This window comes from Drosophila innubila (genome assembly GCF_004354385.1).
Source record: "Drosophila innubila isolate TH190305 chromosome 2L unlocalized genomic scaffold, UK_Dinn_1.0 4_B_2L, whole genome shotgun sequence".
Classification (NCBI taxonomy): Eukaryota; Metazoa; Arthropoda; class Insecta; order Diptera; family Drosophilidae; genus Drosophila; species Drosophila innubila.
In genome coordinates, this window is record NW_022995372.1 from 14,838,669 (window position 1) to 14,861,946 (window position 23,278).

At 35.7% G+C, this 23,278-nt stretch overlaps 6 protein-coding genes across 13 annotated transcripts in view; 3 read left to right on the forward strand and 3 right to left on the reverse strand.

Annotated features, from left to right (window-relative positions):
- LOC117782232 (leupaxin) overlaps window positions 1-1,326 on the reverse strand; it is a 27,449-nt gene extending 26,123 nt beyond the window's left edge. Inside the window, exon 1 of the mRNA XM_034619259.1 lies at window positions 908-1,326. Within this exon, the coding sequence (XP_034475150.1) occupies window positions 908-920 (13 nt within the window). The 5' untranslated portion in view covers window positions 921-1,326. The remainder of the gene's footprint in view (window positions 1-907) is intronic.
- Window positions 1-2,440, forward strand: part of LOC117782234 — a 3,019-nt gene extending 579 nt beyond the window's left edge. For 3 of the 5 annotated variants that reach the window (XM_034619264.1, XM_034619266.1, XM_034619262.1), the window contains exon 2: window positions 1,705-2,440. In XM_034619264.1, the coding sequence (XP_034475155.1) occupies window positions 1,717-2,415 (699 nt within the window). In that variant the 5' untranslated portion in view covers window positions 1,705-1,716 and the 3' untranslated portion in view covers window positions 2,416-2,440. Of the gene's footprint in view, window positions 1-1,268; window positions 1,298-1,563; window positions 1,579-1,704 lie in introns of those variants that run through there. The other 2 variants (XM_034619263.1, XM_034619267.1) reach the window with 2 other exon arrangements.
- A 449-nt stretch (window positions 2,441-2,889) lies between these two features.
- On the forward strand, window positions 2,890-4,692 carry LOC117781579 (tRNA-splicing ligase RtcB homolog). The gene is made up of 2 exons (XM_034618350.1): window positions 2,890-4,312; window positions 4,374-4,692. The coding sequence occupies exons 1-2, from the start codon at window positions 3,020-3,022 to the stop codon at window positions 4,599-4,601; spliced, it is 1,521 nt and encodes a 506-aa protein (XP_034474241.1). The 5' UTR covers window positions 2,890-3,019; the 3' UTR covers window positions 4,602-4,692.
- Window positions 4,693-5,235: 543 nt separating this feature from the next.
- On the forward strand, window positions 5,236-9,861 carry LOC117780001 (ras-related protein Rab-9A). The gene is made up of 3 exons (XM_034616366.1): window positions 5,236-5,765; window positions 8,075-8,269; window positions 8,329-9,861. The coding sequence occupies exons 1-3, from the start codon at window positions 5,574-5,576 to the stop codon at window positions 8,734-8,736; spliced, it is 795 nt and encodes a 264-aa protein (XP_034472257.1). The 5' UTR covers window positions 5,236-5,573; the 3' UTR covers window positions 8,737-9,861.
- A 4-nt stretch (window positions 9,862-9,865) lies between these two features.
- Window positions 9,866-18,779, reverse strand: LOC117779999 (alpha-tocopherol transfer protein-like). Of its 4 annotated transcripts, XM_034616364.1 has the most exons (6): window positions 13,420-13,640; window positions 12,594-12,702; window positions 12,222-12,401; window positions 10,962-11,056; window positions 10,748-10,901; window positions 9,866-10,681 (listed from the first exon to the last, which is right to left on the reverse strand). In XM_034616364.1, exons 2-6 carry the CDS (start codon window positions 12,595-12,597, stop codon window positions 10,194-10,196), a joined length of 921 nt encoding a protein of 306 aa, XP_034472255.1. In that variant the 5' UTR covers window positions 12,598-12,702; window positions 13,420-13,640; the 3' UTR covers window positions 9,866-10,193. The 4 variants fall into 4 exon arrangements, with proteins under 4 accessions (XP_034472255.1, XP_034472256.1, XP_034472253.1 ...); XM_034616365.1 differs by lacking the exons at window positions 12,594-12,702; window positions 13,420-13,640 and adding an exon at window positions 18,668-18,779; XM_034616362.1 differs by lacking the exons at window positions 12,594-12,702; window positions 13,420-13,640 and adding an exon at window positions 18,013-18,029.
- A 1,573-nt stretch (window positions 18,780-20,352) lies between these two features.
- LOC117780244 (heparin sulfate O-sulfotransferase) lies at window positions 20,353-22,931 on the reverse strand. The gene is made up of 6 exons (XM_034616695.1): window positions 22,671-22,931; window positions 22,357-22,607; window positions 22,201-22,286; window positions 22,002-22,140; window positions 20,771-20,991; window positions 20,353-20,707 (listed from the first exon to the last, which is right to left on the reverse strand). The coding sequence occupies exons 1-6, from the start codon at window positions 22,783-22,785 to the stop codon at window positions 20,464-20,466; spliced, it is 1,056 nt and encodes a 351-aa protein (XP_034472586.1). The 5' UTR covers window positions 22,786-22,931; the 3' UTR covers window positions 20,353-20,463.
- Window positions 22,932-23,278: the final 347 nt, after the last annotated feature.

Below are 23,278 nucleotides of genomic sequence, written 5' to 3' on the forward strand. Positions count from 1 at the left end.
TGTGTGTATGTGTATGTGTGTGTGTGAGTGTGAGTGAGTGGCCTTTACTCAACTCTTAGGAATTTGCCCACTGTTTGTATTCATGCATGTGTGCGTACGTTTATCAAGAGACATTCAGAACAAGCGCAACAGGCAGTAAACAGCCGAGAAATTGTGTCATAAAGAAAATAAAGTAAGAAGACCGAACAGCAGCTGCGATACAAAATGACGATACATGAACTTCTGCTGATGATGACTAAAACAAGTGTGTGGAAAACAAAACAAACAAATCAACCGCAATCCCAATTAACAGTTGGGCCAGCTTAACGAAGCCACATCATTTACAATTCGAAGGCGATTGACAAAGGCGACTTTCAATGTGCATAACTTGCAGACTGCTAACGTGTGAATGATTGCAACGTCGACGGCGAAACATCGCTGTTGTTGTTGCTGTTGTTCGCTTTGATTTCCAGGAATGCGTATAAATCATAAAATCGCAAAGAATGCAATGGCAAGGATGCAAAGTAACTATCCATAAGCTGCGATAAGTATTGGTCGGGGTGTTCAAAAATACATTTTTGTATGATAAAGGGGGAACTAATCATACATGATTAATCGGGCCAGCAATACAGATAAGAAACGGAATGAGTCTTATTCTGAGGTGTCAAAGAACTTTAAAGAATTATTCATGAGCCATCTAGCAGCCATTGCCAGAAACTGCTTACACAAAATGCTAATTAGCTTAGGTATTTGTATTTATGTATGAAGGTATCTCTATGCCGCTTAAAACTAAAAACAATTGACCTTGAAGACACAGCAGCAGCAACTTCACTGCCAACTAACTAAGCACGTTGCCGCACCCTGTGTTATATACAGGGTGCCACCTTTCACGCTAACAGGAAGTATTTTTTGTGTGGTGTGCACTCACCTAAATCATCCATTGCACCGTTTCCTTTGAATTGCTCTTGTTCTAGTTCAGGTATGACTATGTGTAAGTGTGTGTGTGTTGAATTCTCCAATTGGGTTATATGTTAGCACACAAAGAGGTTGCCACGCCTCGTAAACATATACACTTATTGACACATCTATAATTCCAATTGGAACATTTTAAACCAGACACAAACGTAGTTTAATTGACTTAAATTCGTAATCCACGCAAACAATTTTTTAATATGTACCGCGACTCGACAACAACAACAGCACAAGCACTCAGCAGTTTAGAGTCGACGGCGACTGTCTGGTCGAAGTTTTACCCGTCGCGCTCGCGTTTGGAATTGAAAATATATTTTTGCTGAATTGGCAGTGAACGCTGCTGCTCGTGAGTTTCGCGCAAGTTGGAGACGAGTTTTATATGATTCACTTGAATTTTGGAGCGGCGTCGGCCACAAACACGTAGACAGCACAGATATAAACAATACATACACATGCACACGCGCCAACAGCTGATATATTATCGATTGATACCATACACGATAGCTTTTTAACTCACAGCTTTGCGCCGAAAAAATCACAACATACATTTTTAAAGTCTGTTAAATTAAAGTGGGTTAATAGAAAATAACAAGAAAAATGCTACTTAATTCGTATTTAATAGTAAAAGTATATCATATCGATTTCAAGGATTGCAATCGATTGCAGTCTGGCAACCTTACAGTTCTTATTATCGACTGTTCCGATATACGATAGCTTTGCGCCCATTTGACAGTTTTAAATTCTTTTTTTCAGTCGCCATTTAAAATGGATTCATGGAACACTTCGCTGTTAACACTTAACGACGATTGTCTGGACAATATTTTCGTATACTTTTCACTGGACCAGCTAATGGTTATTTTTGGTAATGTACATCCTATAATCGATGATGCCATTGAACGACAGTTCCACAGATTTCGTCACTTTGAGTTCAGTATGCGGTTCCCGCCACAATATAATGGAGAACAGTTGCAGGCACTTGGTCGACACTTGCAAAGCCTTAATGTTAATGTGGGTTATTCCATTCGATCAGACGAGGTACTCATCCTTCTGCATCAACTCTTTGTGGGAGCAAAAGAAGGTGGACGACTCCGAGCACTCAAAATTCAGCATGCCAACATAAACAGCGATTATGTTAAGGAAATCCTAACAATTGCTACTACACTGCGCGAATTGAATCTCAGCCGTTGCGACATTGAGGATCAGAATCAATTGATGTTGCTGTTGCACTCTGCAAAGAAGTTGGAAACCTTGGCTTTATACAACAAAGATGCGGCCAGTCTGGATGAAGCAATCCTCAGTCGTCTGAGATATTTTAAAATCAATTGGCTAGTAGGCACAACCATGTTTAATGTGGGTGAAGTCAGTGAATTGCATCCTCATTTGAGCATCACTGTCTACCAGTCCAGTAACGTTGACGTCTACGGCCCACCTGTCGCGGGAAAAACTAGATATTTTCACCAATAAATTAATTGCAATTATTGAGATTCAATATTTGGTAAAATATTTAATGTTGGGGAGTTCGTCAGGAGAGAAGTTGTAAATAAAATTCAAAAATTCTAGTTTTGAAAATATAATTTTGTTCCTTCTTGGAAAAAAGGAACTTAAATGAAAAACGATCTAGATAGTTTTAAGGGTGTCAGACGTTCACATTTTTTTCAACCAGGTGGCAACGTTTATTGTTGATATGCATGGCAATCTTCCACTCCAGTGCTGGCAAGTTTTTAGAGGGATCAATACTGTTTCTGTCTAGAGAGCATCGAAATTTGTTATTGTGGTCAGTTTTGTACAGTTTGACTTAAAATATGAATAGCAAAACTAAGCTGAATATATATTTAAAACAGCCAGATTTCCATCTAATAGCAATTTTGAAATGATTGTAGCAAACGACTCTGAAAATAGCCAGATCTAGCTTTAAAATAGCTAAGTTGGCAACAGTGGTCACTTGCCGGCAAGCAATTGTCAAATTGCATTGCAAATTCTGACGAAATAGATTGTATTTATTGCATCAAATAACAAGTAAATTAGCAAATAGATTATCAACAATTGAAAGAAGCAGTTACTGTGCAAAATGGTGGTGCGCACGTACGAGGAGGAACTCAAATATCTGGAGAAAATCAATGATCATTGTTGGCGCATCAAAAAGGGCTTCCAGCCCAATATGAACGTGGAAGGATGTTTCTTTGTCAACAGTCGCCTGGAGAAGTTGATGCTGGAGGAGCTAAAGAACTCCTGCCGTCCCGGAGCTGTTGGCGGCTTTCTGCCGGGGGTCAAGCAGATTGCCAATGTGGCTGCATTGCCGGGAATTGTGGGACGCTCAATTGGATTGCCTGATATTCACTCGGGCTATGGCTTTGCCATTGGCAACATGGCTGCCTTTGACATGGATGATCCACTGTCTGTGGTCAGTCCGGGCGGTGTGGGATTCGACATCAATTGTGGCGTGCGTTTGTTGCGCACAAATCTATACGAGAAGGATGTGCAGCCTGTGAAGGAGCAGCTGGCACAGTCGCTATTCGATCACATACCTGTGGGCGTGGGCTCCAAGGGCATCATTCCGATGACTGCCCGAGATCTGGAGGAGGCACTCGAAATGGGCATGGATTGGTCACTACGCGAGGGTTACGTCTGGGCCGAGGACAAGGAGCACTGCGAGGAGTATGGCCGCATGCTGAACGCTGATCCCGCCAAGGTGAGCATGCGGGCCAAGAAACGTGGTCTGCCTCAGCTGGGCACATTGGGCGCTGGCAATCACTATGCCGAGATTCAAGTGGTGGACGAGATCTACGACAAGTGGAGTGCCTCCAAGATGGGCATCGAGGAGAAAGGCCAAGTGGTGGTCATGATACACTCGGGCAGCCGTGGCTTTGGCCATCAGGTGGCCACCGATGCCCTCGTCCAAATGGAGAAGGCAATGAAACGCGACAAGATCGAAACCAACGATCGCCAATTGGCCTGTGCCCGCATCAACTCTGTTGAGGGTCAGGATTACCTGAAGGCCATGGCGGCAGCGGCAAATTTCGCTTGGGTCAATCGCAGCTCGATGACTTTCCTCACACGTCAGGCGTTTGCCAAGATGTTCAACACAACTCCCGATGATCTGGACATGCATGTCATCTACGATGTCTCGCACAACATTGCCAAGGTGGAAAATCACATGGTCGATGGCAAGGAGCGCAAGCTGCTCGTGCATCGCAAAGGTTCCACACGCGCTTTCCCGCCACATCATCCATTGATCCCAGTGGACTATCAGTTAACCGGACAACCTGTGCTCGTTGGCGGCACCATGGGCACCTGCAGCTACGTCCTCACGGGCACGGAACGCGGCATGCAGGAGACCTTTGGCAGCACGTGTCACGGCGCCGTAAGCACCACTTGTTGATCCCAATGATAAGCCAAGTATTTTAATGTATAATCCTTTACAGGGTCGCGCTTTGTCACGCGCCAAGTCGCGTCGCAATCTGGACTACAAGGAGGTCCTGGACAAACTGGATCAACTTGGCATTGCCATACGTGTGGCCAGTCCAAAACTGGTCATGGAAGAGGCTCCGGAAGCGTACAAAGATGTCACCGACGTCGTGGATACCTGTCATGCGGCGGGAATCAGCAAAAAGTGCATCAAAATGCGTCCCATTGCAGTTATCAAAGGCTAAACGAGATTTCAGTTTAATATTAATTTATAGAATATTTAAAATGCAATTAAAGCAATACAAAAACTATTGTATTATCTTGTTAAAATCCAAATTTGATTTAGGTAACTTATTAATTTTTTTTTCATGCTAAAACATTTTCAAATTTATAAAATTGCTATTTCTTAAACTGCTTTCCTTAGAGAGTAGATTCAATTTTATATCATAACTCGAGAATGCTTTAACTGATGTAAAGAAACTTTATGCTTCCTAAAGTCTAATGAGTTTATCTGTTAATCTTTTAAATCCAGTTTTTAATTTATGTCAATGGTCTTAGTTTAATATATTTTTGAATTACGCAAATCTTTATTTAATTTTCAAATTTAATTAAATTTAAAATTGTGTAACTTATAGTAAAATTATTCACCTTTATTTTATATAATTTCAAAATTCATTGGATTTGTCATAGTTGCTTTCTTAAACAATTGTTTGTTACATTTTAAAATTACGCGTGCGCTTTCTAGAGTAGCCAGACTGTTCACACTTTTATTGAAATGAAAGGCTGCCAGACGTTCAAGCTATCGGCAAGTTTTATCTGGTATACAAAGCTGCCCCATTGGTTTAAAAAGGAGAGGCCGCCACGGATAGTCCTATCGTTATTATATATCGTTATCGTATTATTCTAATTGTATTTGACAGCTGACGGTTGTCCAATAAGATACGCAGCGCCGCGCGGTTGTGTTGAGTGTTCAATTTCAATGGTTTAATTGTTGCCTTTGAAAGAAAAAAAATGTGCACGTTACTTTAATTGCAACAAAATTAGTTTTGTAAATAAATGCAATGCTACGAAAGCAGTGATTGATGATACAAAGAAAAAAAGCGCATTTGTCTAGATAATTTATTGTTGCGCAGTTTTTTATTTACAACAATTTACTTGGTATAATTATAATTATTGAGAGTGCCGGCGGTTGCCCCGTGTAAATACATACGTATAAAATGACAAATATGCGCCCACCGCACAAAACCAAACTACTCAAGGTCATCATACTGGGCGACGGGGGCGTGGGCAAATCGGCGCTTCTCACCCGTTTCGTATCGAACCGGTATGATGAGAACAACTTCCATACCATCGGCGTAGAGTTTATGAACAAGGACATTACAGTGGACGGCGAGAAGTACACTCTGCAGGTCCGTCTAAAGTAATTGTTGATCTCTAACTAGATTACTTACTTAGTTTCGTTCAGTTCTGTTTCTTCTTACTGTGATTCCAATTGGACAGACAAACATTTTAAATTGGTTTCTAGAAATTAACGCGTCTCAAAGTTTTATATTACACGATACGTTTACAATAATGTCATATTACAAAATTTACTTGTTTATTTTTAATATTCATCTCAGTTTATTAAATTAACATAGCAGTGACTTGTATAGTGACAAACTTATTTGTTTTGCTTAGATTTGAACAGCGTACTATTATCTGTTTTATCTGCCCCCACTCACTCACACACACACACACACGCTCAATTAACGTACAGTTTAACATCGTATCAAAAATCCCGCAAACATTAACAACAATGCGAAGACTTTGTTTCACTTTTCAAATTTGTAACATATGAATGTCTGTATGCATGTACAGTGGCTCCCAACTTATTTGACCCACAGCTTTTACATTCTACAAATTGTATATTAATTATTGCAGATTTGTTATTTAATTTTAATACTTAACTTAATCAAATGATTTAATTTTTTCTTTTTGTATATTATATTTGAATTAGGCAATAAAAACCAAGCAGCGCACAAAATTTAGTTAGGTCAAATAAGCTGTGACCCACTGTATGTGTGTGCCTGCACAGTCTTTCCATGTTTAGGGAACCATCCATAGAAATTCCGAATGCGTACAGTTTTTGCCAAGTTCTTAACCGGTTCCCGCGCTCGGCTTTTTCCTCCTCTGGATGATGCATTTTATTTATGCTGTCGGCTTCCATTTGAATTCACATTTCCACCGTCGGACAGCTTTTGTCGGGCTTATAAATATGCAACAGGCTTTAAGATTGTGCACTCGGCTCACAACGACTCATCGAAAATAGTGCTAAATGGCAGTTTAAATAAGTCGAATAATAATGTTGACTAAACTAACTACTAATCAATACAACAAATTCTTGTTACTTAAAAAATTACAAAACAAAAACTTTGTAAATCAATGGCAATTAAAGCTCTTATTAGTCATTTATTGCTGTTGAAATTTGCTGCAGACAAAGCCACCAGCAGTTTTTATGTTAACGCTTCGTTGAATTTTGGTCGAAAAAGAATAACAAGAAGTGCGCAACTTTGTAAGCTGAATGTTCTTATATACATAAATGTACATGTGAACCAAATTATATAGATGTACATAAATATAACTCTGAGCTGTTCCCGAGCGCTTTGAGAAAATCCTAAACGAATCAAGATTGCTACAATTCGAGTACGTGGGGGAATACCCGGAAAACTGAAAATAAAAAAGCAGATTCATTTAATTAAAAAGGAAATAGTAAAAATAACGATGATAACAGAAAAAGTGCTTTTTTAATTATATTAACTATCTGTAGTCGATTTGTATTATAAAACATTATATAATCAAATTTTTAAAAGGTTTTCCATATTATATCTCTTATTTGCTTAAGAGTTACTATTAATCAAACTAAAAATTAATTATATGATTCATTATAAAATAGTCGGAGCTTTTATATAACATCTTTTAATTATTTTTACTTTTTAACCATATAAACTAGACACTTGAAGGTAGAAATATTATTAAAAATAGTTCATGTCTACATATTCTATTTACATAACGCACATATATGTAAGTACTTCAAGACTGTCAAAACTATAATGCGAAAATATGTTTTATGTACTGTTCTATAATGTGTAAAAATGTCATTTTCATATCGTTTATAGTCTTTATGTGAGAAAATGTCATTTTCATATCGTGTATAGTCTTCATGTCGAAAGAATATCTATTTTTTTTTTTACGAAAAACTGAATATCTTATTTAATTAAAATCTAAGTATCCCAATTCCAGACTGATGCTACCATATTGAAATACTTACTCTATGTTTTTGAATTCTTGGAGATTGCTTGAATAGTTCATATAAACTTTAAGCAAAATTTTGTTAAACATATATTTTCAATTTGTTAACACACCTGTGTATATTCAATGTTTTGAATGTTTTTTGTGTGAATTTGTTTTGACTTTCTTATCAGCGTGACATTATCAGCCACTGCATTTGTCTAGGTTTTAAGAGATTTTAGTTAGTGTATGACTGTAGCTTGTTATTACGCAAGCTTTTGCTATCTTTTCACCGACCTGCCCATGATTTTAATGCATATATGTGCGACCCCAATTAGGGACTATAGATTCGCGTTAGTTTCAATTAATGCAAATTTCAATAGAACCTTAATTGAATGACAGACAATTAAGAAATATATTGTTAGTATATTTAGAAAATCTTTTTATTTAGATATGGGATACAGCTGGACAGGAACGATTTCGGGCACTGCGTACACCTTTTTATAGAGGTTCTGACATTTGTCTGCTTTGCTTTGCCTTGGATGATCGGGATAGTCTCCGTGGACTGAAATTGTGGCGCAACGAGTTTATCAACTATGCGGATGTTAAGCCGGACAGATTCCCCTTCATTGTGGTGGGCAATAAGGTAAGTGTTTGTCCTGGAAGAGAGTCCCGATTCAATGTCAATGTCATTTCAATTCACAGAATGATATTCGAGAGCAGAAACGACAAGTGAGTCGCGAGGATGTGCAACAATGGTGCACGGATCAATCGATTGTGTCACACATTGAGACCTCCTCGAAGACGGCAACGAATGTAACGGACGCCTTTATGCTTGGCCTGCGCCAATGGAAGGCAATGGAGTGCGTGGCGGAAGCGGAACAGCGACAGAATGGCGACTCCATCGATTTAACGCGTCCCATTCGGTTGATGCAACGTCGCCATTGCTGCACCGGCGGTGGTGTGAGTAAAACCGCTGACGTCGTCGATGCGGATGTTGATGATGGGCAAATTGCAGATGCTGCCATGCGTTCACCCTCCTCAATGTCACGCTACTTGTTTGGTCAATCACGTAGTTCGCCCAAGGCGCCATCAACCAATTACCGTCTGTAAGCAGACAGCGACAGTATGACAAACAAGTTTGTTTTTCTTTCTAACTTTTTAATGCTTAGCCAGAGGCAATCATTATATTCCAGTCGGGTTAAATGATAGTTGGCCCGAGTCCTAGCACAGACCAAACACATATTAAAACAAATGTAGTAGACAGATTATGAGATTAAGGAACAATCAACAATCGATTAACGTTTAGCGATTTAAATGTAACGAGCGAATTTAATAATCGTTTGCAAACCAATTATGAATTGTTTATAACAGTTTCAAACGCTGCATCGTATATAAATTATTCAGCGACGAGTAATTTATATAGCTTGACTTTTATAAAAGTTTGTAAGCTGACTGTATAACAGACATGTACAACTTTCAATCGGTTGATTGTCTGGCTAGTATTTTGTGGACAGCAACTTAAATAACAATCTGGAACTGTTTAGAATGTTTTCATAAAACTTTGGCATATTGCATCGTTTTTCTTGAATTTATTGACGAACAATTTATATAGAATTTATAAAACAGATATGGCTTTCGAACAGTCAAATTCGATTAGATGACGAGTAGCTAAGTTTTAATAATAGTTTGCTTGCATATTAAAATATATACTTTACAAATTTGTGTAAAATGCTTAATTGGAAAAACGAACACGAAGGAATAAAAGTTGAACTTTTATTTCTGTATGGCATTTAACTCAAAAACTCAACTCAATTTGAGTAGCGAGTAGATTAAAAGCGAGAACGTCTAAAAATTTACTACAAGTGTATAACAGTTGTGCCTTTCAATCGAATCAATTGATTTGATCATTTTGCATATACTTCTATTATACAATTTTTTAATGTATACAACAGGAGACGTAAAAAAGTAGCTTTTTATGCGACGAATAAAGAAGTCGACAGCTAAATATAGACGTAAGCATTACAAACCTATATATGTGTGGGAAAAACTTAATCTCAGACCATTAAAATTACATTTTTTTGCCAATTGTGTGTGAAACTATGAATATTGCTTTGTATGACAGTCTTGACATCACTTAAAAACCTATTGATATGCAGCCAGTGTTATACGAATGTAAACTATTATTTGTTAAATATTTGGATGAACAAAGTCAAATAAACTGAAATAAAAACAAAATGTGTTTCATTATAAAATGTAAGATTTATATATGAATATATTTTAGTACGTTTAACTAAGTAATAAAAGTATATAACACACTATAAGTACGCTTAACCCCGTTTAAATATAAATGTATAAAGTTCATTATGTTTTAGGTGTTATACCTAAACTTACTGCCAGATTAGAACGCATCTATTGCTTAAAACTAAGGCAAACTTCTTGGCTTTTAAGACTATCGCAAGCGTTGGCTGTAAAAGCGTATAACAGTTAACTAGCTTAATGCATATTAATCGAGTTGTGGGTATACGAGAAAATATCACTTGCTGTACACAATCAATGTGGGTGGAAAATCACTTCTTTTTATAACCATACGAATTAATCGCCTCGTACTCCGCATCGCACATGAGCAACAGTTGATACCATTGATCGCCATCGATGCGGGGCAGCTCAAGGATGCCGCCATAACAGGATGGCAGACATTTCGGGGACATGTACTTGTGCAGGGATTCACGATCGGTGCCATGGAAGATGATGCGACTACGCAGCTTCTCGCGCAAGAATGGCTTGAATAGCGCAAAGACAACATTAAAGATCTTTGGCTGATTCACAATGTGAATTGCCTTGATGCGCAACGGCACCGAATCCTGCAGCCAATCCACAATGCGCTTGGCAAATGGCGGCGTAAACTGCCAGGTCTGTTGCAGACTCAGTCCATCCATATCGAAGATGACAACGGCTCCATTGATTTGTGTTTCCGGTTCCAGCATGGCAGCCTCCAGAAAAATAACAGCACCTTTGAAGACCTCATCTAGCGTCACCTGTTTGTGCTTCCAGCGCTCTAAAATAAAAGTTTTAACAATGATAAAAAAAATGATATACGTTTACATTCAGATTGTACACTTACTGCCCAGTTCCAGCAGAAGAATACGACGTCCACACTGATCTCGATTTGGAAACACCGTGAGTATGTTATTCTTGAAGATATTTTCTTCCCTTGTGGGCTTCAAATTGTTATACACATCCGAATGCTTCACCTTGAACGAATAGTAACGCTTGATCTGCAAATAAAGATAATTATTGGTTATTTATCTTCCAGTATATCAGTTATAATAGCTTACCAAGTCGCGCGCACTCTCCGGATAATACTTGCAGGGACGCAGGAAGCGTATCAGCCACTCTTCATTGTCCTTGGGGCAGTACAGATCGGTTTCCGCTAGAATTTTATAATTACAAATTATAATTAGTACAGATATTTTCTAGTATGTTATATAATTTATCCATCAAGTTAATTACATTTCGCTAAGTGTTGATCTTATTGACCTTTTCATTAAAACTGTCTGCTACTAATTACATCTTTTGTATACCTTATATTAATGTTAGTTTTAGTTACTTTAATGGAGGGGTCATTTGGCAGGCCAGGAAATCGACTTTAAACCCATCGTAATCTTTATTTACTATGTGATTAGCAACATGCTACGAAATTACTTTATTATTAAAGGTAATCATATTGATCTGTGCAAGTTTACAGGCAGCTTTAAGCTTTTGTATATTACATAATGATTTCTAATCCTAGCTCAGCTTATAATCTATTGCAGAGAATTACAAGATAAAATGAAAGCAAATTGTGCAATGAGCTTTCAGGTGGTAAGTTAATTGATTAAATTTGCGTAGATTACTAGGAATCAGGGAACTAAATCCAAATCGGTAATCGGTACAATAATAAAATGTATAAGTTTAAAGAAACAAAATTATATTTTTTTTCAATAATATTTCAATAAATATTTATATTCAAAAAAATTCTTACTTATTATCCCCTGACTAATATCAAACAAATACATAAGTATAAGTACTGTATAATTTAAATAATAATACAAAATTATTACTTACTATTCCCTGACTAATATCAAACAAATACAAAAGTACAATTACTGTATAATTTAAATAATAATATATTTTTTACATTAAATGTAAACTAATTTTCGAATCTATTGAAATTTATTTCTTGAAAAACCAGCTTTCGGTGAATTGGGTTCAAGTACCAGTAAATGGTTATTAAGTATATCCCTTTCAATAAAAATGGAAATGTGATTTTTTTACCACAATGATGAATAACAAATTTTCTTGTGCTATTGCTCAACTAGATTACATCTAAATTACATCAGTTCTCTTCAAATTGTGAAATAACCTACTGATATGGAAAATACCTTAACTTAAGAAATATATTTATTAGGAAATTGAAATAGATATAAAAAGATGGAATTATTGCCATGTTCTGAAGACAGTTAAACGTAAAGTTTATGTAGATGTTTTTTCCCCTTTTATGCGGAAATTCTGCCTCGATCATTAAAACTGAATTAAAGATTCTGTATTGCACTTACCTTCAAGCAGACGTTTAAGTTCCTGGGCTGCCTGTTTCTGGCGTTCGGGTGACTCCCGAAGCTCTTTTACTGCCACTTCCTTGGCTGCAGCAGATGCTTCTCCCAGTTCGAATTGTAGCGTAAAGTCGCCCACTTGAATCGAGGGCAGCTTATCGATTTCCGACAACATGGTGGGCACTCCTGAATAAGTGAGAAGAAAAGGGAAAGATGATAATTAAAATGCAATTAGTGTACATGACTTTGAGAGATATTGGAACTGCACTTTGATTCCCTTGCTTTTGCTTGTGCACTTAAGACATAACTAACTGAACTGACTAACAATCATTGTCAATTATATTCTTATTTAAGACCTCTCTACAATTAAGTACTTACTCATTTTGTTGTTGTTGTTTCTTAGCTGCTTTTTGCAATTAAGTTAAATATTCTTTTGTTTACTTTTAATTCAATTTTTTTTTGTTAAAAGATGTCAAGTTTCTGGTTTCTGTTTGCGTTATAATAAATTGTGCATATTATTACAGAGTTTCATTTACTTTTTTTAAACCTGCATCAAAATACCGAATTAACTTCGATTAACCTTAACCTTGACATTCGCTTTTGTCTGGCAAATTTTTAAAAATCAATAGCGGATGCTGCGCTAACAGTATTTCATTTTAATTTGCAGGTCATTAAAAATTCGTTTTTAAAATGCAGTTGCCATAAAGATTTATGCATATTTGTCAGTTAGATCTTGAGCTGAATTCTCGAGTTCAACAAGTTCTAATTCAATGATTTGCAAACTGAAACAAGTTTTCTCTCTGGATTCAAATTACAAATGCATCATAATGATATATCATCTAAATACATATGTCATGCTATAAATTTTCTCAAAACTAGAACTAAATTTTGAAATTGCAAATAATAGCAAAATAAAGGATAAATAGTCACAAATTTGCAAACGAATTCAAGCGGAAACGCTTGACATTGATTGAAGTTGAGAGATGATCATATTTGTCATAGCACCCTGAGAAAATAATCTATTGTTAACATTTCAATGTAGGCTTTTACGCCCAAATATCCAATTTTATCGAGAAGTTTCGACCGCTTATTTCTTTTTGGCAAAACCCAATTTTAAACAACTTATGAATTGTTAATGTGCTTGCAAAAAAGGCAAAAACAACATAATAATAAGCACAATATTATCTAAATAACTAGTACACACTCTGCACAAACACAATACACAACACAATACGCAAAAGTTTAATCGAAACCGAGACCGAAAACGTAAAACTAGTTTTTTTTTATTTGAGGCTACAATAAAATTGAATGAATTGAAAGAAGACTTAGTAGAAGGTGACGGAGAAGGAGCAACAGCAAACGACAGACAATGCGTGCAACGAAGCCGAAAGATCTGACGAAACTGTTGTGGCCAAAAGCGCGTTACGGAGATTTTATACCAGGCCAAGAATCACAAACTGGTCACAGACTCATGACCAAGGGGGAGATATCGTACATTGGAAGCTGAACCCGAAGCTAAAACTGAAACTTGAGCTGAACTTGAGCATGACATTCACGTGCCAGCTAAAGAGAGAGAGAGCGAGTGAGTAGTAAAGAATCAGTTATTGAAGATTTAATACTCTTTACATAAATATCAATTAAATTCTAATTAAAATCTTTTTTATATTCAGCTCAGCTTTAAGCTGAACTAAGAAATTATCATGTAATACAATTTTAACTAAATTTTAGTTTAAAAAAAAACTCATTTCTTCCCTTGGAACCTTGAATTATAGTATTTAAATTAACATTAATTAATTAATCTGATTAAAATCATATAAATATAGTTTTTCCTAAAAGAATTCAACTTTTAAGGGTCTATTCCTATGATAGTGCTCCCAATTTAAAGAGATTTAATTTCCTATAAACAGCCGAAACTATAATAACTATAGAATATTGTGATCGACCAGATGATTTAATTCAAAATTTAATATTAATATCAATATCAGTAAATTATTTTTCAAATTAAATAATTTTAATTGTGATAGTGTTTTATGGTACTTCATTTCATCTGAAATTATATTCCATATTAACTAAAGGTAACCCACTGTAAATGTATATCGAAAGAGAGAGCGCCAGAAAAAGAGGCAGAGAGAACTGAGAGTTGCACGGCGATTGCATTTGGGAAATTATGCCACTGAAAGCTGGTTTTCATTGCGGTTGCTCAGCTGTTGCTGTCGTTGTTGTTGTTGTTTTCCATTTAACTATTGATGACGGGAACGGGGTATTCCATAGCATCCGTGTGTGCGTTTCGATCAGTAGCATCATCTTATGCATAATTAAAGGGCAAGTGCGCTTCAAACAATCACTTCTCTCATTTTACTTGACCCTGAAGCTTTGTACCGTCGGTTCAATGTTGCTGTGCCCAGTGAGTGAATGATACACACGTTAATTAGCAATTACCTAGTAATGACACCTGTTTGACAACAACGACATGGCTAACACGTTTCAAATAACACTCCAGACATGGACAATTCGTATTCGCAAACTTGTTTCTCTATTTTTTTTTTTGGTCTTAAAGGCAACCAACACGTGCGAAGCGGCGCTTTTGTGCCGCACCTTCTTCCATCATAGACATCCATTCATTCATTGGTTTCTATTTTCGTTTACCACTCTCGATTTCGTTTTGAGCTCTGAAATCGCGTTAAGCTTGTTATCAGTGTCTAAAAGCGTGTGTTTTAAAGTTTTTGTCTAAAAGCTGCCTTAAAGCTTACAAAATATACTAGATTGGGGAGTTACTACTAACAGAAGATCAAAATAAAATAGATTTTAATTATGGAAAGACTTTTTATATCTTTCATAGCAACTGGAGTAAAGAGCTTGCTAAGCCATAAACATTTACCTTATAAACTTTAGCAAACTTTAAATGAGCCTATTATTTTTTTTCATAATGATTAATTATAAAATAATGTAGTGAATTTCAAAATTAAAATTATACACATATTTTTGACGTTATCACATAAAATATTAAGTTACAAAGAAATATTATTGATCTATAATTCTTAATCTTAAAAAACTCGAACATTTCATTTTGTACTTAAAAAGTGAGTTAAGTTAACGCACAAATATTAAAATGAACTTCTGAACTGATGCGCTTAATAGTTTTAAGTATAGGTTACATTAAAAATTATTATTTGAGGCTCGGGTAAAAAATATGGATAAAGAGAAGAGCAATGACAGAAAGCAATGATGAAAATTCCACGTTGATCGTAAAAGTTGCTTTGAGGTCAGAAGTTTTTGGCAACAAAAACGGGTAAAAGCATGTATGTATGTATGTACATGACAAGGGCAAACCCAAGAGCAATGTAAAAAGTGCTTTAACCTTACGTGCCAAAAACTTATAAAAGGTAAATACAAAATCCACACCTTTACTATATACAGACATAAATATCCTCAAAAAAAAACGAGGAAAGTCTGTGATCAATTAGACTTTTGATATCAATTTTGTGACGAACAAAATTCAGTAATCTAAAATTTTAAATAAAAATATAAATTAATATAAAAAACGAAAATTGGCATTGTGCACTGTGAGTAAAAGGGTGATCTTCTTTGTACATAAAATAACTTTGCAGTGCCGAATGCCAATTTTCGTTTTTTATATTAATTTATATTTTTATTTAAAATTTTAGATTAAACTGAATTTTGTCTGTCACAAAATTGATATCAGAAATTTTCTAGAAATTGTTTCGTCACTAGACTTACCTCGTTTAGAGGTTTTTTTGTGGATATCAGAAATTTTGCAATTGCTTTTGCTTTTGACATTGTAACTTTATCATTAATGCAGGCAAATAGTAAAATATAAAAATTTAGTTGTTGAACGTATTTCATATTTAAAAAATTTTTTCTTTAATTATAAAGAAAACTAGGGGCTCCGCCCCTGCTCGCTTTGCTACAGCCGAGCATACTATACTGTCGGAGACTCGTACTTACTATGAAAAAAAAGTTTTCATACTAAGACTTGATTTCACCCGATCGGTCCTATGACAGCTATATGATATAGTGGTTCCGATTAGAACCAACATTGTTCAGGATATATAAGTCTTAAATAAATGCATATTCTATTAGTTTGGTTACGATATCTAGTAAAACAAAAAAGTTTTTCATACTAAGACTTAATATTGGACCGATCGGTCCTATGACAGCTATATGATATAGTGGTCCGATTTGAACCAACTTTGGTCAGGATATATAAAACCAAGTTAAATGCATATTGTATTAGTTTGGTTAAGATTTCTCATTAAACAAAAAAGTTTTTCATACTAAAACCTAATTTTGACCCGATCGGTCCTATGACAGCTATATGATATAGTGGTCCGATTTGAACCAACTTTGGTCAGAATATATAAAACCAAGTTAAATGCATATTGTATCATTTTGGTTGAGATATCTCATAAAACCGAAAAGTTTTTCGTACTAAAACGTGATTTTCGACCGATAGAAAAATGTATTTATTCACTTAACAGGTAATATCTTCCGAACCCCTCAACCAAAATTTTTGTTTCATATACCAAAAAACGCGAAATTGTACGTATTACAACATATTAAAATTTAACAAAAATCGTTAGAGCCGTTTTGTCAGAAATTGCCAAAATGTAAGCTGTAAAATGTTACCTGAGTACTTCAGAAAAAAAGTTTAAAGGTACGCCTAAAAGCCCTCAAACACACCTTTCTAATGATATATAGAACATATCTGTAGCTTCTATGGTTTGGAAACTGTTGAGATTTCAATTTTGGATTTAGCGTTTTCCGCTAAACTGGCGGAAATTGAAAAGTCGTAGAACAAACATTTCTAGATTTTAAAGGAATCAATCCCATCATTACATTTAAGCTTCTTTAGCGCTTTGATGCAAACAGACAAACAGACAAACAGACAAACAAACTGACTTTTCATTTCATTTTGAGAAGTCCACTAAAATTTTCAAATTTATTTATCTTTTGAACCAGTTATCGGATTTGGGTGATTGAGGTATCAATCGACGCGTATTTTAAGTAGAATTTAAAAAATAAAAAATTTTACCAAAAAGCCCCAACGGCCCCATAAGCTGCAATTATCAAAATTTTTCCCCTCCCACTTACACCCCCGTTACTCATGACCCAGGTTGGTTAGAAAAAGTTTTAGTACGCCATTTTGTAAGTTAGAACTAAACCTGTCGATCGGTATATAACTCGATCTGATCGGACAGTCGTAGAAAATTTTCCAACTTAGCTGTATATATAGTTAGTCGCCTTTCGCACCCTTCGTGCTGCTTTCGTCACTAACGCGAACTGCCGTCCGCAGTGACATTCGTCTGTCTCTGGATATGAGTATGTGAGTGTGTCGTTATCAGTGTAGCCAAATTAGCTATTTAATAGCTTGTTCTCGCTATTTTTAAAGTTCGATTACAAGAAAAATTTTAAAATTGCTATTTGCCAAAATTCTGGCAATTTAAAGTATATATTAAGCTATGATTTGCTATTTATATTTTTCAGAAACTGTGTGCAATACTCTGTCTATGATAATATTAAAACCCAAAATTAGATACTAAGCTATGCATTCGATCGACACTCTGTAAATATTACCATTAATTAATTAATTACACTTGCGAGCTAATTGTCTGTTAGTAAAATACCATCGGCTAACTTATACACAAAATAAAAGAAATTTTTAAAAATACAAATTTAGTTTGTTGTTAAAAAAATGTTGGCTATTTTCCAATGCAAGTTCAGCACTTTTAGAGGCTTTCCCACCATTTGTATGTGTGCGTGCATGTGCGTGTCTCACCTGTTTCCACGGCAGCCGGCGCAGAGACGCCGACAGCAACTGTCATATGCATGTAAGTCGTTGCAGTTGCCATGACGAATGATGCACAATTCGATTCGCTACGTTCGTTATTTACTTGATAAATTAATCAATTTTTCCGCTTATTACGCGATGCAAACAGCAATGAAAATGTATGTACATACATATGTAATTTCCGCACGTTTGCAATGAACCTTTTACCGGTAAGACCAACAAAACAGAAGCCGTACTAAACCTTTAAATGGGTCAATGCCAACTGTTTATTGAACTCCTCATGCAAAATTTTACACTCTTCGTCAAGTTTGCTCTTGGATCTCTTTCTCACACCGCGACACGATTTCAATGACCCTTTTGCAAGCAGCAGCAACAACAACAAGCGAAGTCGCTGCGACGCAGCCGAAAGTAAATGCAAAAGGAACGATACGAAAAATCTGACAGTTTGTCAGTGTTGCCATATGCGTTGTTGTGTTTGCTATTATTGCTTTTGTATTAGACATTGAATATGGTGCTCTTCATTATGCAGAAGGGGGGCACAAGAGAAGCAAGAAAATAACAAAGTAATGCACGGAAACAGCAATGCGTTACGTAAGCAGAACAGAATTAGCTAATCGCGCAACGGTAAACTGTTATAACTTACCAAAATATGTAATACAGGCTCCTCAGCTAATCCAAATATGATCAATTGTTATCGAGATCCTTAGACTTTAGCTTCTTAAACAGGTCTAGCTCGTTCTTGGCACGTTTCAAGACTAAAAATATAAGACTGTTTATTCAACAATTTTATACCCGTTTCGTATGTGTATCGAGGTGTACCGAGCTGTAGTAGTTAAGAAGTAACGCAATTAAGTATTGTACAATGTACATACATATGTATGAGCATACACACACCAAGTTATGCATTACATACAATCGTGAAGTACACAGTTAAAAAGCGAGTAATTATGGCCAGCGTCAACAAGTTTAAAGCAGCTGTTATACATCGGCTTTGCTTTGCGTTTTTAAACCTCTTTCACCAAGGAGAAAAGTAGAAAAACAGCAACACCAGGGTTAAGGTCAACCGAAAGAAACCCACACTTTGCTACGTTTTATAAACTGTTATTCATTTTAAATTTCTATCTAGAGATGAGCGCTAATTTAATTGCAGTGTTATACACTTTTTCAACTGTTATACGATAGTGCACTTTATTTATGTTTACAGTGTACTCACGCTTTACTTAATTGTTGTTGAACACTTGAACTCTGAATTATAAATCCGATTAACATGTAACAAGTATTAACTTAATGAAAAGTCTGAGAGCGTTACCTGGGTCACATATAGTATTTATATACATGTGAGCTTGTTAGAAACAACTCTTGGTAACAATGCTAATAATAGTAATAAAGTGCTGCCTCGGCTCGAATCTCAGCTCGCACTTTGTATTGCCCACTTTTAATGCTTAACACCACTTAACTGCCTAAGCCGAAATACTCGTTGTCTCAAGTCGTACGATCCGAATACGACGACTTGCGTGTCTATGTGCAAATGTACAACTGACGATATTGCAAACTCATTGTCTCTGCGTTGGAAACGCGAGCAATTAATTAAGTATTTCACTTGTGTGTATCCGAAATTTAATTCAATTTCAATTTCTTCTTTACCTCAACACCTGAGACAGTCAACCAGTCAATCAGTCGATTAGTCGATCAGTTCGTCAATAAGACAGTCTGTCAATGCTGGTAGCGCTTCGTCAGCTTTTAAAGTTCAATGGAATGTCGCACAACGGCAATCAACTTAAGCAAAGTTCGAATTGCATTAAGCAAATATTTGTAGTTACATCTGTGTATAGTCACTCGACAGGAATAATCAATTTGTCGGTTGCATGCAACTAATCGCTTACAGACAGCTGATGATATATAAACTAAAAGTACTGAATATATATATAGAGATATTTACATACATATATTTGACTTGATGAGTTCCATAGTTACAATTGCTAATAGCTGATATAAATGTGAGAATCCAGTAATATCATTGCACTTACAACTTCTACAAATTCTAAATAGCTTATTATTAATCGTTTGTGTAGTTCCATATTTTCTGCTTCCACTTTACACGGTATTGTCAAATCGTTATAATATATTAAAATTAGCTAGACGAATGGAATTACTTAAGTAGGTCTAAGAAAGCGGTATCAAGTGTTATACAGATTATGGCTTAAACTAACATACAAATAAACATTAATATGTCATCGATATTCAATGTTAAAGTCTTTAGTGTCTTTTAAGAGTAGTGTGCTTGATTTTTTAAGTACAGATCATGTCTAAAGGAGCTATATATACAAATAATTAATAACTAAACTGTTATACACTGTAGTACTACAGCCTGCACCTGAGCTGCCATTTTCTGTTTTTAACTCGCTTTTTCCCCTTGATATCCTTACATTTCGAACGCAATCATTTTGGTCGTATTTTCTCATACATAAACTGCTGCAAATGCTTATTATCGGGCTGCATGAGCTTCTTCTTGGTAAATTCAAATTGTTCCAGTGCAAATTCATACAAATCGTTTTCCATTTGCCAAATCTTAGATCTTTGTATGGTCTGTATGGTTGCTTCGCTTGGCGGTAACTTTGATGAGGTTACACGTAAATGAGATTTATTGGAGTTTTGATAATGCTCACGAAAGCCCAGGAAAATTCTGTAATTAAATACGTTTTACATAATAACCCACCTATTGCATAATATAAAGATTTAAGTTTACCTTGGTAGCGATCTCTCAAGCAGATCCACAAATTCGTACATTTGCTCCGTGACGCCGACTAGAAAATACTCGTTGACCAAATTGCGTTTGGCTTGCTTCAAGGCCCAATCACTACCGGGTTCCCAGCACTCGGCAGCGTGGCCGCAAAAGAACGGTATTTGCAGCCACATATTTCTGGGATCACAGTCGGGTTGTTTTTGAACCACGCACTCGTCGAAAGTCTGCATACAGAAAATGTAAAATCATTTCATTATCATTTTTTGAATCAAAGAATCAAACCGAAACCAAAAAGGGTTACGGTTTCGGTTCCGGAACGTTCCGCAGCAACTATTTCGGTAAAAGTTTCTATTTCAGTTATCTTCTTTCGGTAACATTTTAAAATGATAATGTGTCGTTTTATAATAATTATGGCATCAAAGTAAATATCTATTAGTAAAATTTTAACGCAGATTAATTTAAGATCCCAAACCATGCTCAAAATAACATGCCGCTTGAAAATCGGTTCAGTTTTGATCAAGTTATGAGGGTTTGTAGTTGTTCAGACTTCGGAACTAGTCACTTTACAAGTCAAAATTTTTATACAATACACGATTTTTTACAAAAAAATGAAAGTTTAAAGTGTTGTTTTATACTAATTACGATATAAAAAGTTGATTAAAAGTGAAAACTTGAGATTTAAAATTTTGAATTTTCGAAATTTCCTTAGAATCGAAATCAAGTCTAGTAGAATCTAGAGAAAAATATTTTTTTTAAGAATTTAATAAAAATTTAAATGCAGAATGAATTAAAATGCCAAATAATGATTAAAATGACATTCCGCTTAAAAATCGATTCAGTTTTGATCAAGTTATGACAGTTTGAACTTGGTCAGACTTCGGATTTAACCACTTTACAAGTCATATTTTTAACCAATTTGGCATGATTTTTTACAAAAAAATGAAAGGTCTCAGAATCAAGTTTAAAGTATTCTTTTATACTAATTACGATATAAGGAGTCGATAAGAAGTAAAAACTTAAGATTTAAAATTTTGAATTTTCAAAATTTCAAAGGGGGGACCCTTACCATTAACGTGGAACCATGATGGTCGAACAATAATACCGGTTACGGTGTTTTAAATTCAGATTTTTGGTTTCGGTATAATAAAATTTTGTTTCGGTTAGGGTTTGAGTTACGGTTACCAATTTCAATTAAAGGTTTCGATTACGGTTTTAATCCCTGGCTTGTACTTACGATTTTATTGCCTGCCTTTTTGCGAACCAAATTTGGTCTGTAATTGTCTCCATAACGCAGAAAATAATAATAGGATACGAGTCTATCTAGAGGTCTGCGCACCAGATTAATGTAGATAGGCTTATGTGCAATTTGGAATCTGTTTAAAAAAAAAGCTATTTATTAAAAATCTATAATCAGATATATAGAATTCACTTACTTGGAGAAATCCAAAAATGCCATGTGCCCATGATAGAGAGCCGGCTTCATTTCATGCCATTTGGTCACATTTCGCACAAAGGAAATCTAAGTTAACAAAATGACACTTTAAAATACTTGTCTTGGTATCGAGAGCGATAACGGGGAGGAGACGCACCTGATTCGGCAACGATAGGACGTGCATATTGGACGTCACATTAATATGCAAGACATGATATCTGTTTAACTTGCAGAGATCGTAGGCAATGTTCACGAAACTGGTCGATCCAGTCTTTGGCACCCGATTGTACAGCACCACCAATTGCTCCTCATAATCAAAGTTATCCAAAGTAGGGGCAACACGAGCAACTGAAATCTGTACCGCTTGAGTGTCTCCTCTGCTCGCGAGCTTAGTCAGTGGCTTAAAAGCTGAGCATGGTAAAACAAATAATATATGTAATAATAATAGTTGTATTGGATTTTATAATGTACCCTGTTCCAATCGAATCCCGAGCAGCCAATAACAGGTGCCAATACAGATGATGGCGACTATCAGCCAGTGTACCGGACGCATTTTAGGCAACATTTTGCGCAATTTCTTATGCATTCTGTTGCTGTCGCCTAAAGCTACGTGTTTTGCACTCTATCTTATCAGCAGCACATTTCATCAGCGCATATTTTAGCCCAACTTTGTAAAATTCTCTTGCATCTTGGTTCGATTTTTCTTTCGTTTGCCAAGCAGCTGGCTATAATGTTGCGCAGTGCTGTCAACTTTAGAGGAAAAAATAGCTTTTTGTGGCTGAAAAGCATTTATTTTGGTGTTGTGTGCACTTTTGCATGGTTTTAAAATAAAACAATAATAGTTAAATATAAACTAAAAAAAAATCATATTTTCAGATAATAGCAATTTTCCAATTTTTTTTTAGCAATCGAGCACTGAAAATAGTCAAAACTAGCTATAAAAAGTTGGCAACAGTGATGTTGACTTGCGCAAAAAATCAGCTGCTCTATGAAGTGTAGCTGACAGAAGCTGAATGTTACCGAACAAATTTCAGCTCACACAAAAATTGAAAAAATCGGAGATTTTTACTGGAGTGGCA

Bases quoted from the DNA above. Each gene is read 5' to 3' on its own strand.
- LOC117781579 (XM_034618350.1), top strand. From the start codon at position 3,020: ATGGTGGTGCGCACGTACGAGGAGGAACTCAAATATCTGGAGAAAATC. The intron at 4,313-4,373 runs GTAAGCACCACT...AATCCTTTACAG, and splicing joins GCAGCACGTGTCACGGCGCC to GGTCGCGCTTTGTCACGCGC.
- LOC117780001 (XM_034616366.1), top strand. From the start codon at position 5,574: ATGACAAATATGCGCCCACCGCACAAAACCAAACTACTCAAGGTCATC. The intron at 5,766-8,074 runs GTCCGTCTAAAG...CTTTTTATTTAG, and splicing joins GCGAGAAGTACACTCTGCAG to ATATGGGATACAGCTGGACA. The intron at 8,270-8,328 runs GTAAGTGTTTGT...TTCAATTCACAG, and splicing joins TCATTGTGGTGGGCAATAAG to AATGATATTCGAGAGCAGAA.
- LOC117779999 (XM_034616364.1), bottom strand. The intron at 11,057-12,221 runs GTAAGTGCAATA...ATAAAATTCTAG, and splicing joins ACTTAAACGTCTGCTTGAAG to CGGAAACCGATCTGTACTGC. The intron at 10,902-10,961 runs GTAAGCTATTAT...CTTTATTTGCAG, and splicing joins CGGAGAGTGCGCGCGACTTG to ATCAAGCGTTACTATTCGTT.
- LOC117780244 (XM_034616695.1), bottom strand. From the start codon at position 22,785: ATGCATAAGAAATTGCGCAAAATGTTGCCTAAAATGCGTCCGGTACAC. The intron at 20,992-22,001 runs GTAAGTACAAGC...TTCTGTATGCAG, and splicing joins AAAAGGCAGGCAATAAAATC to ACTTTCGACGAGTGCGTGGT. The intron at 20,708-20,770 runs GTAAACTTAAAT...ATTTAATTACAG, and splicing joins CTTGAGAGATCGCTACCAAG to AATTTTCCTGGGCTTTCGTG.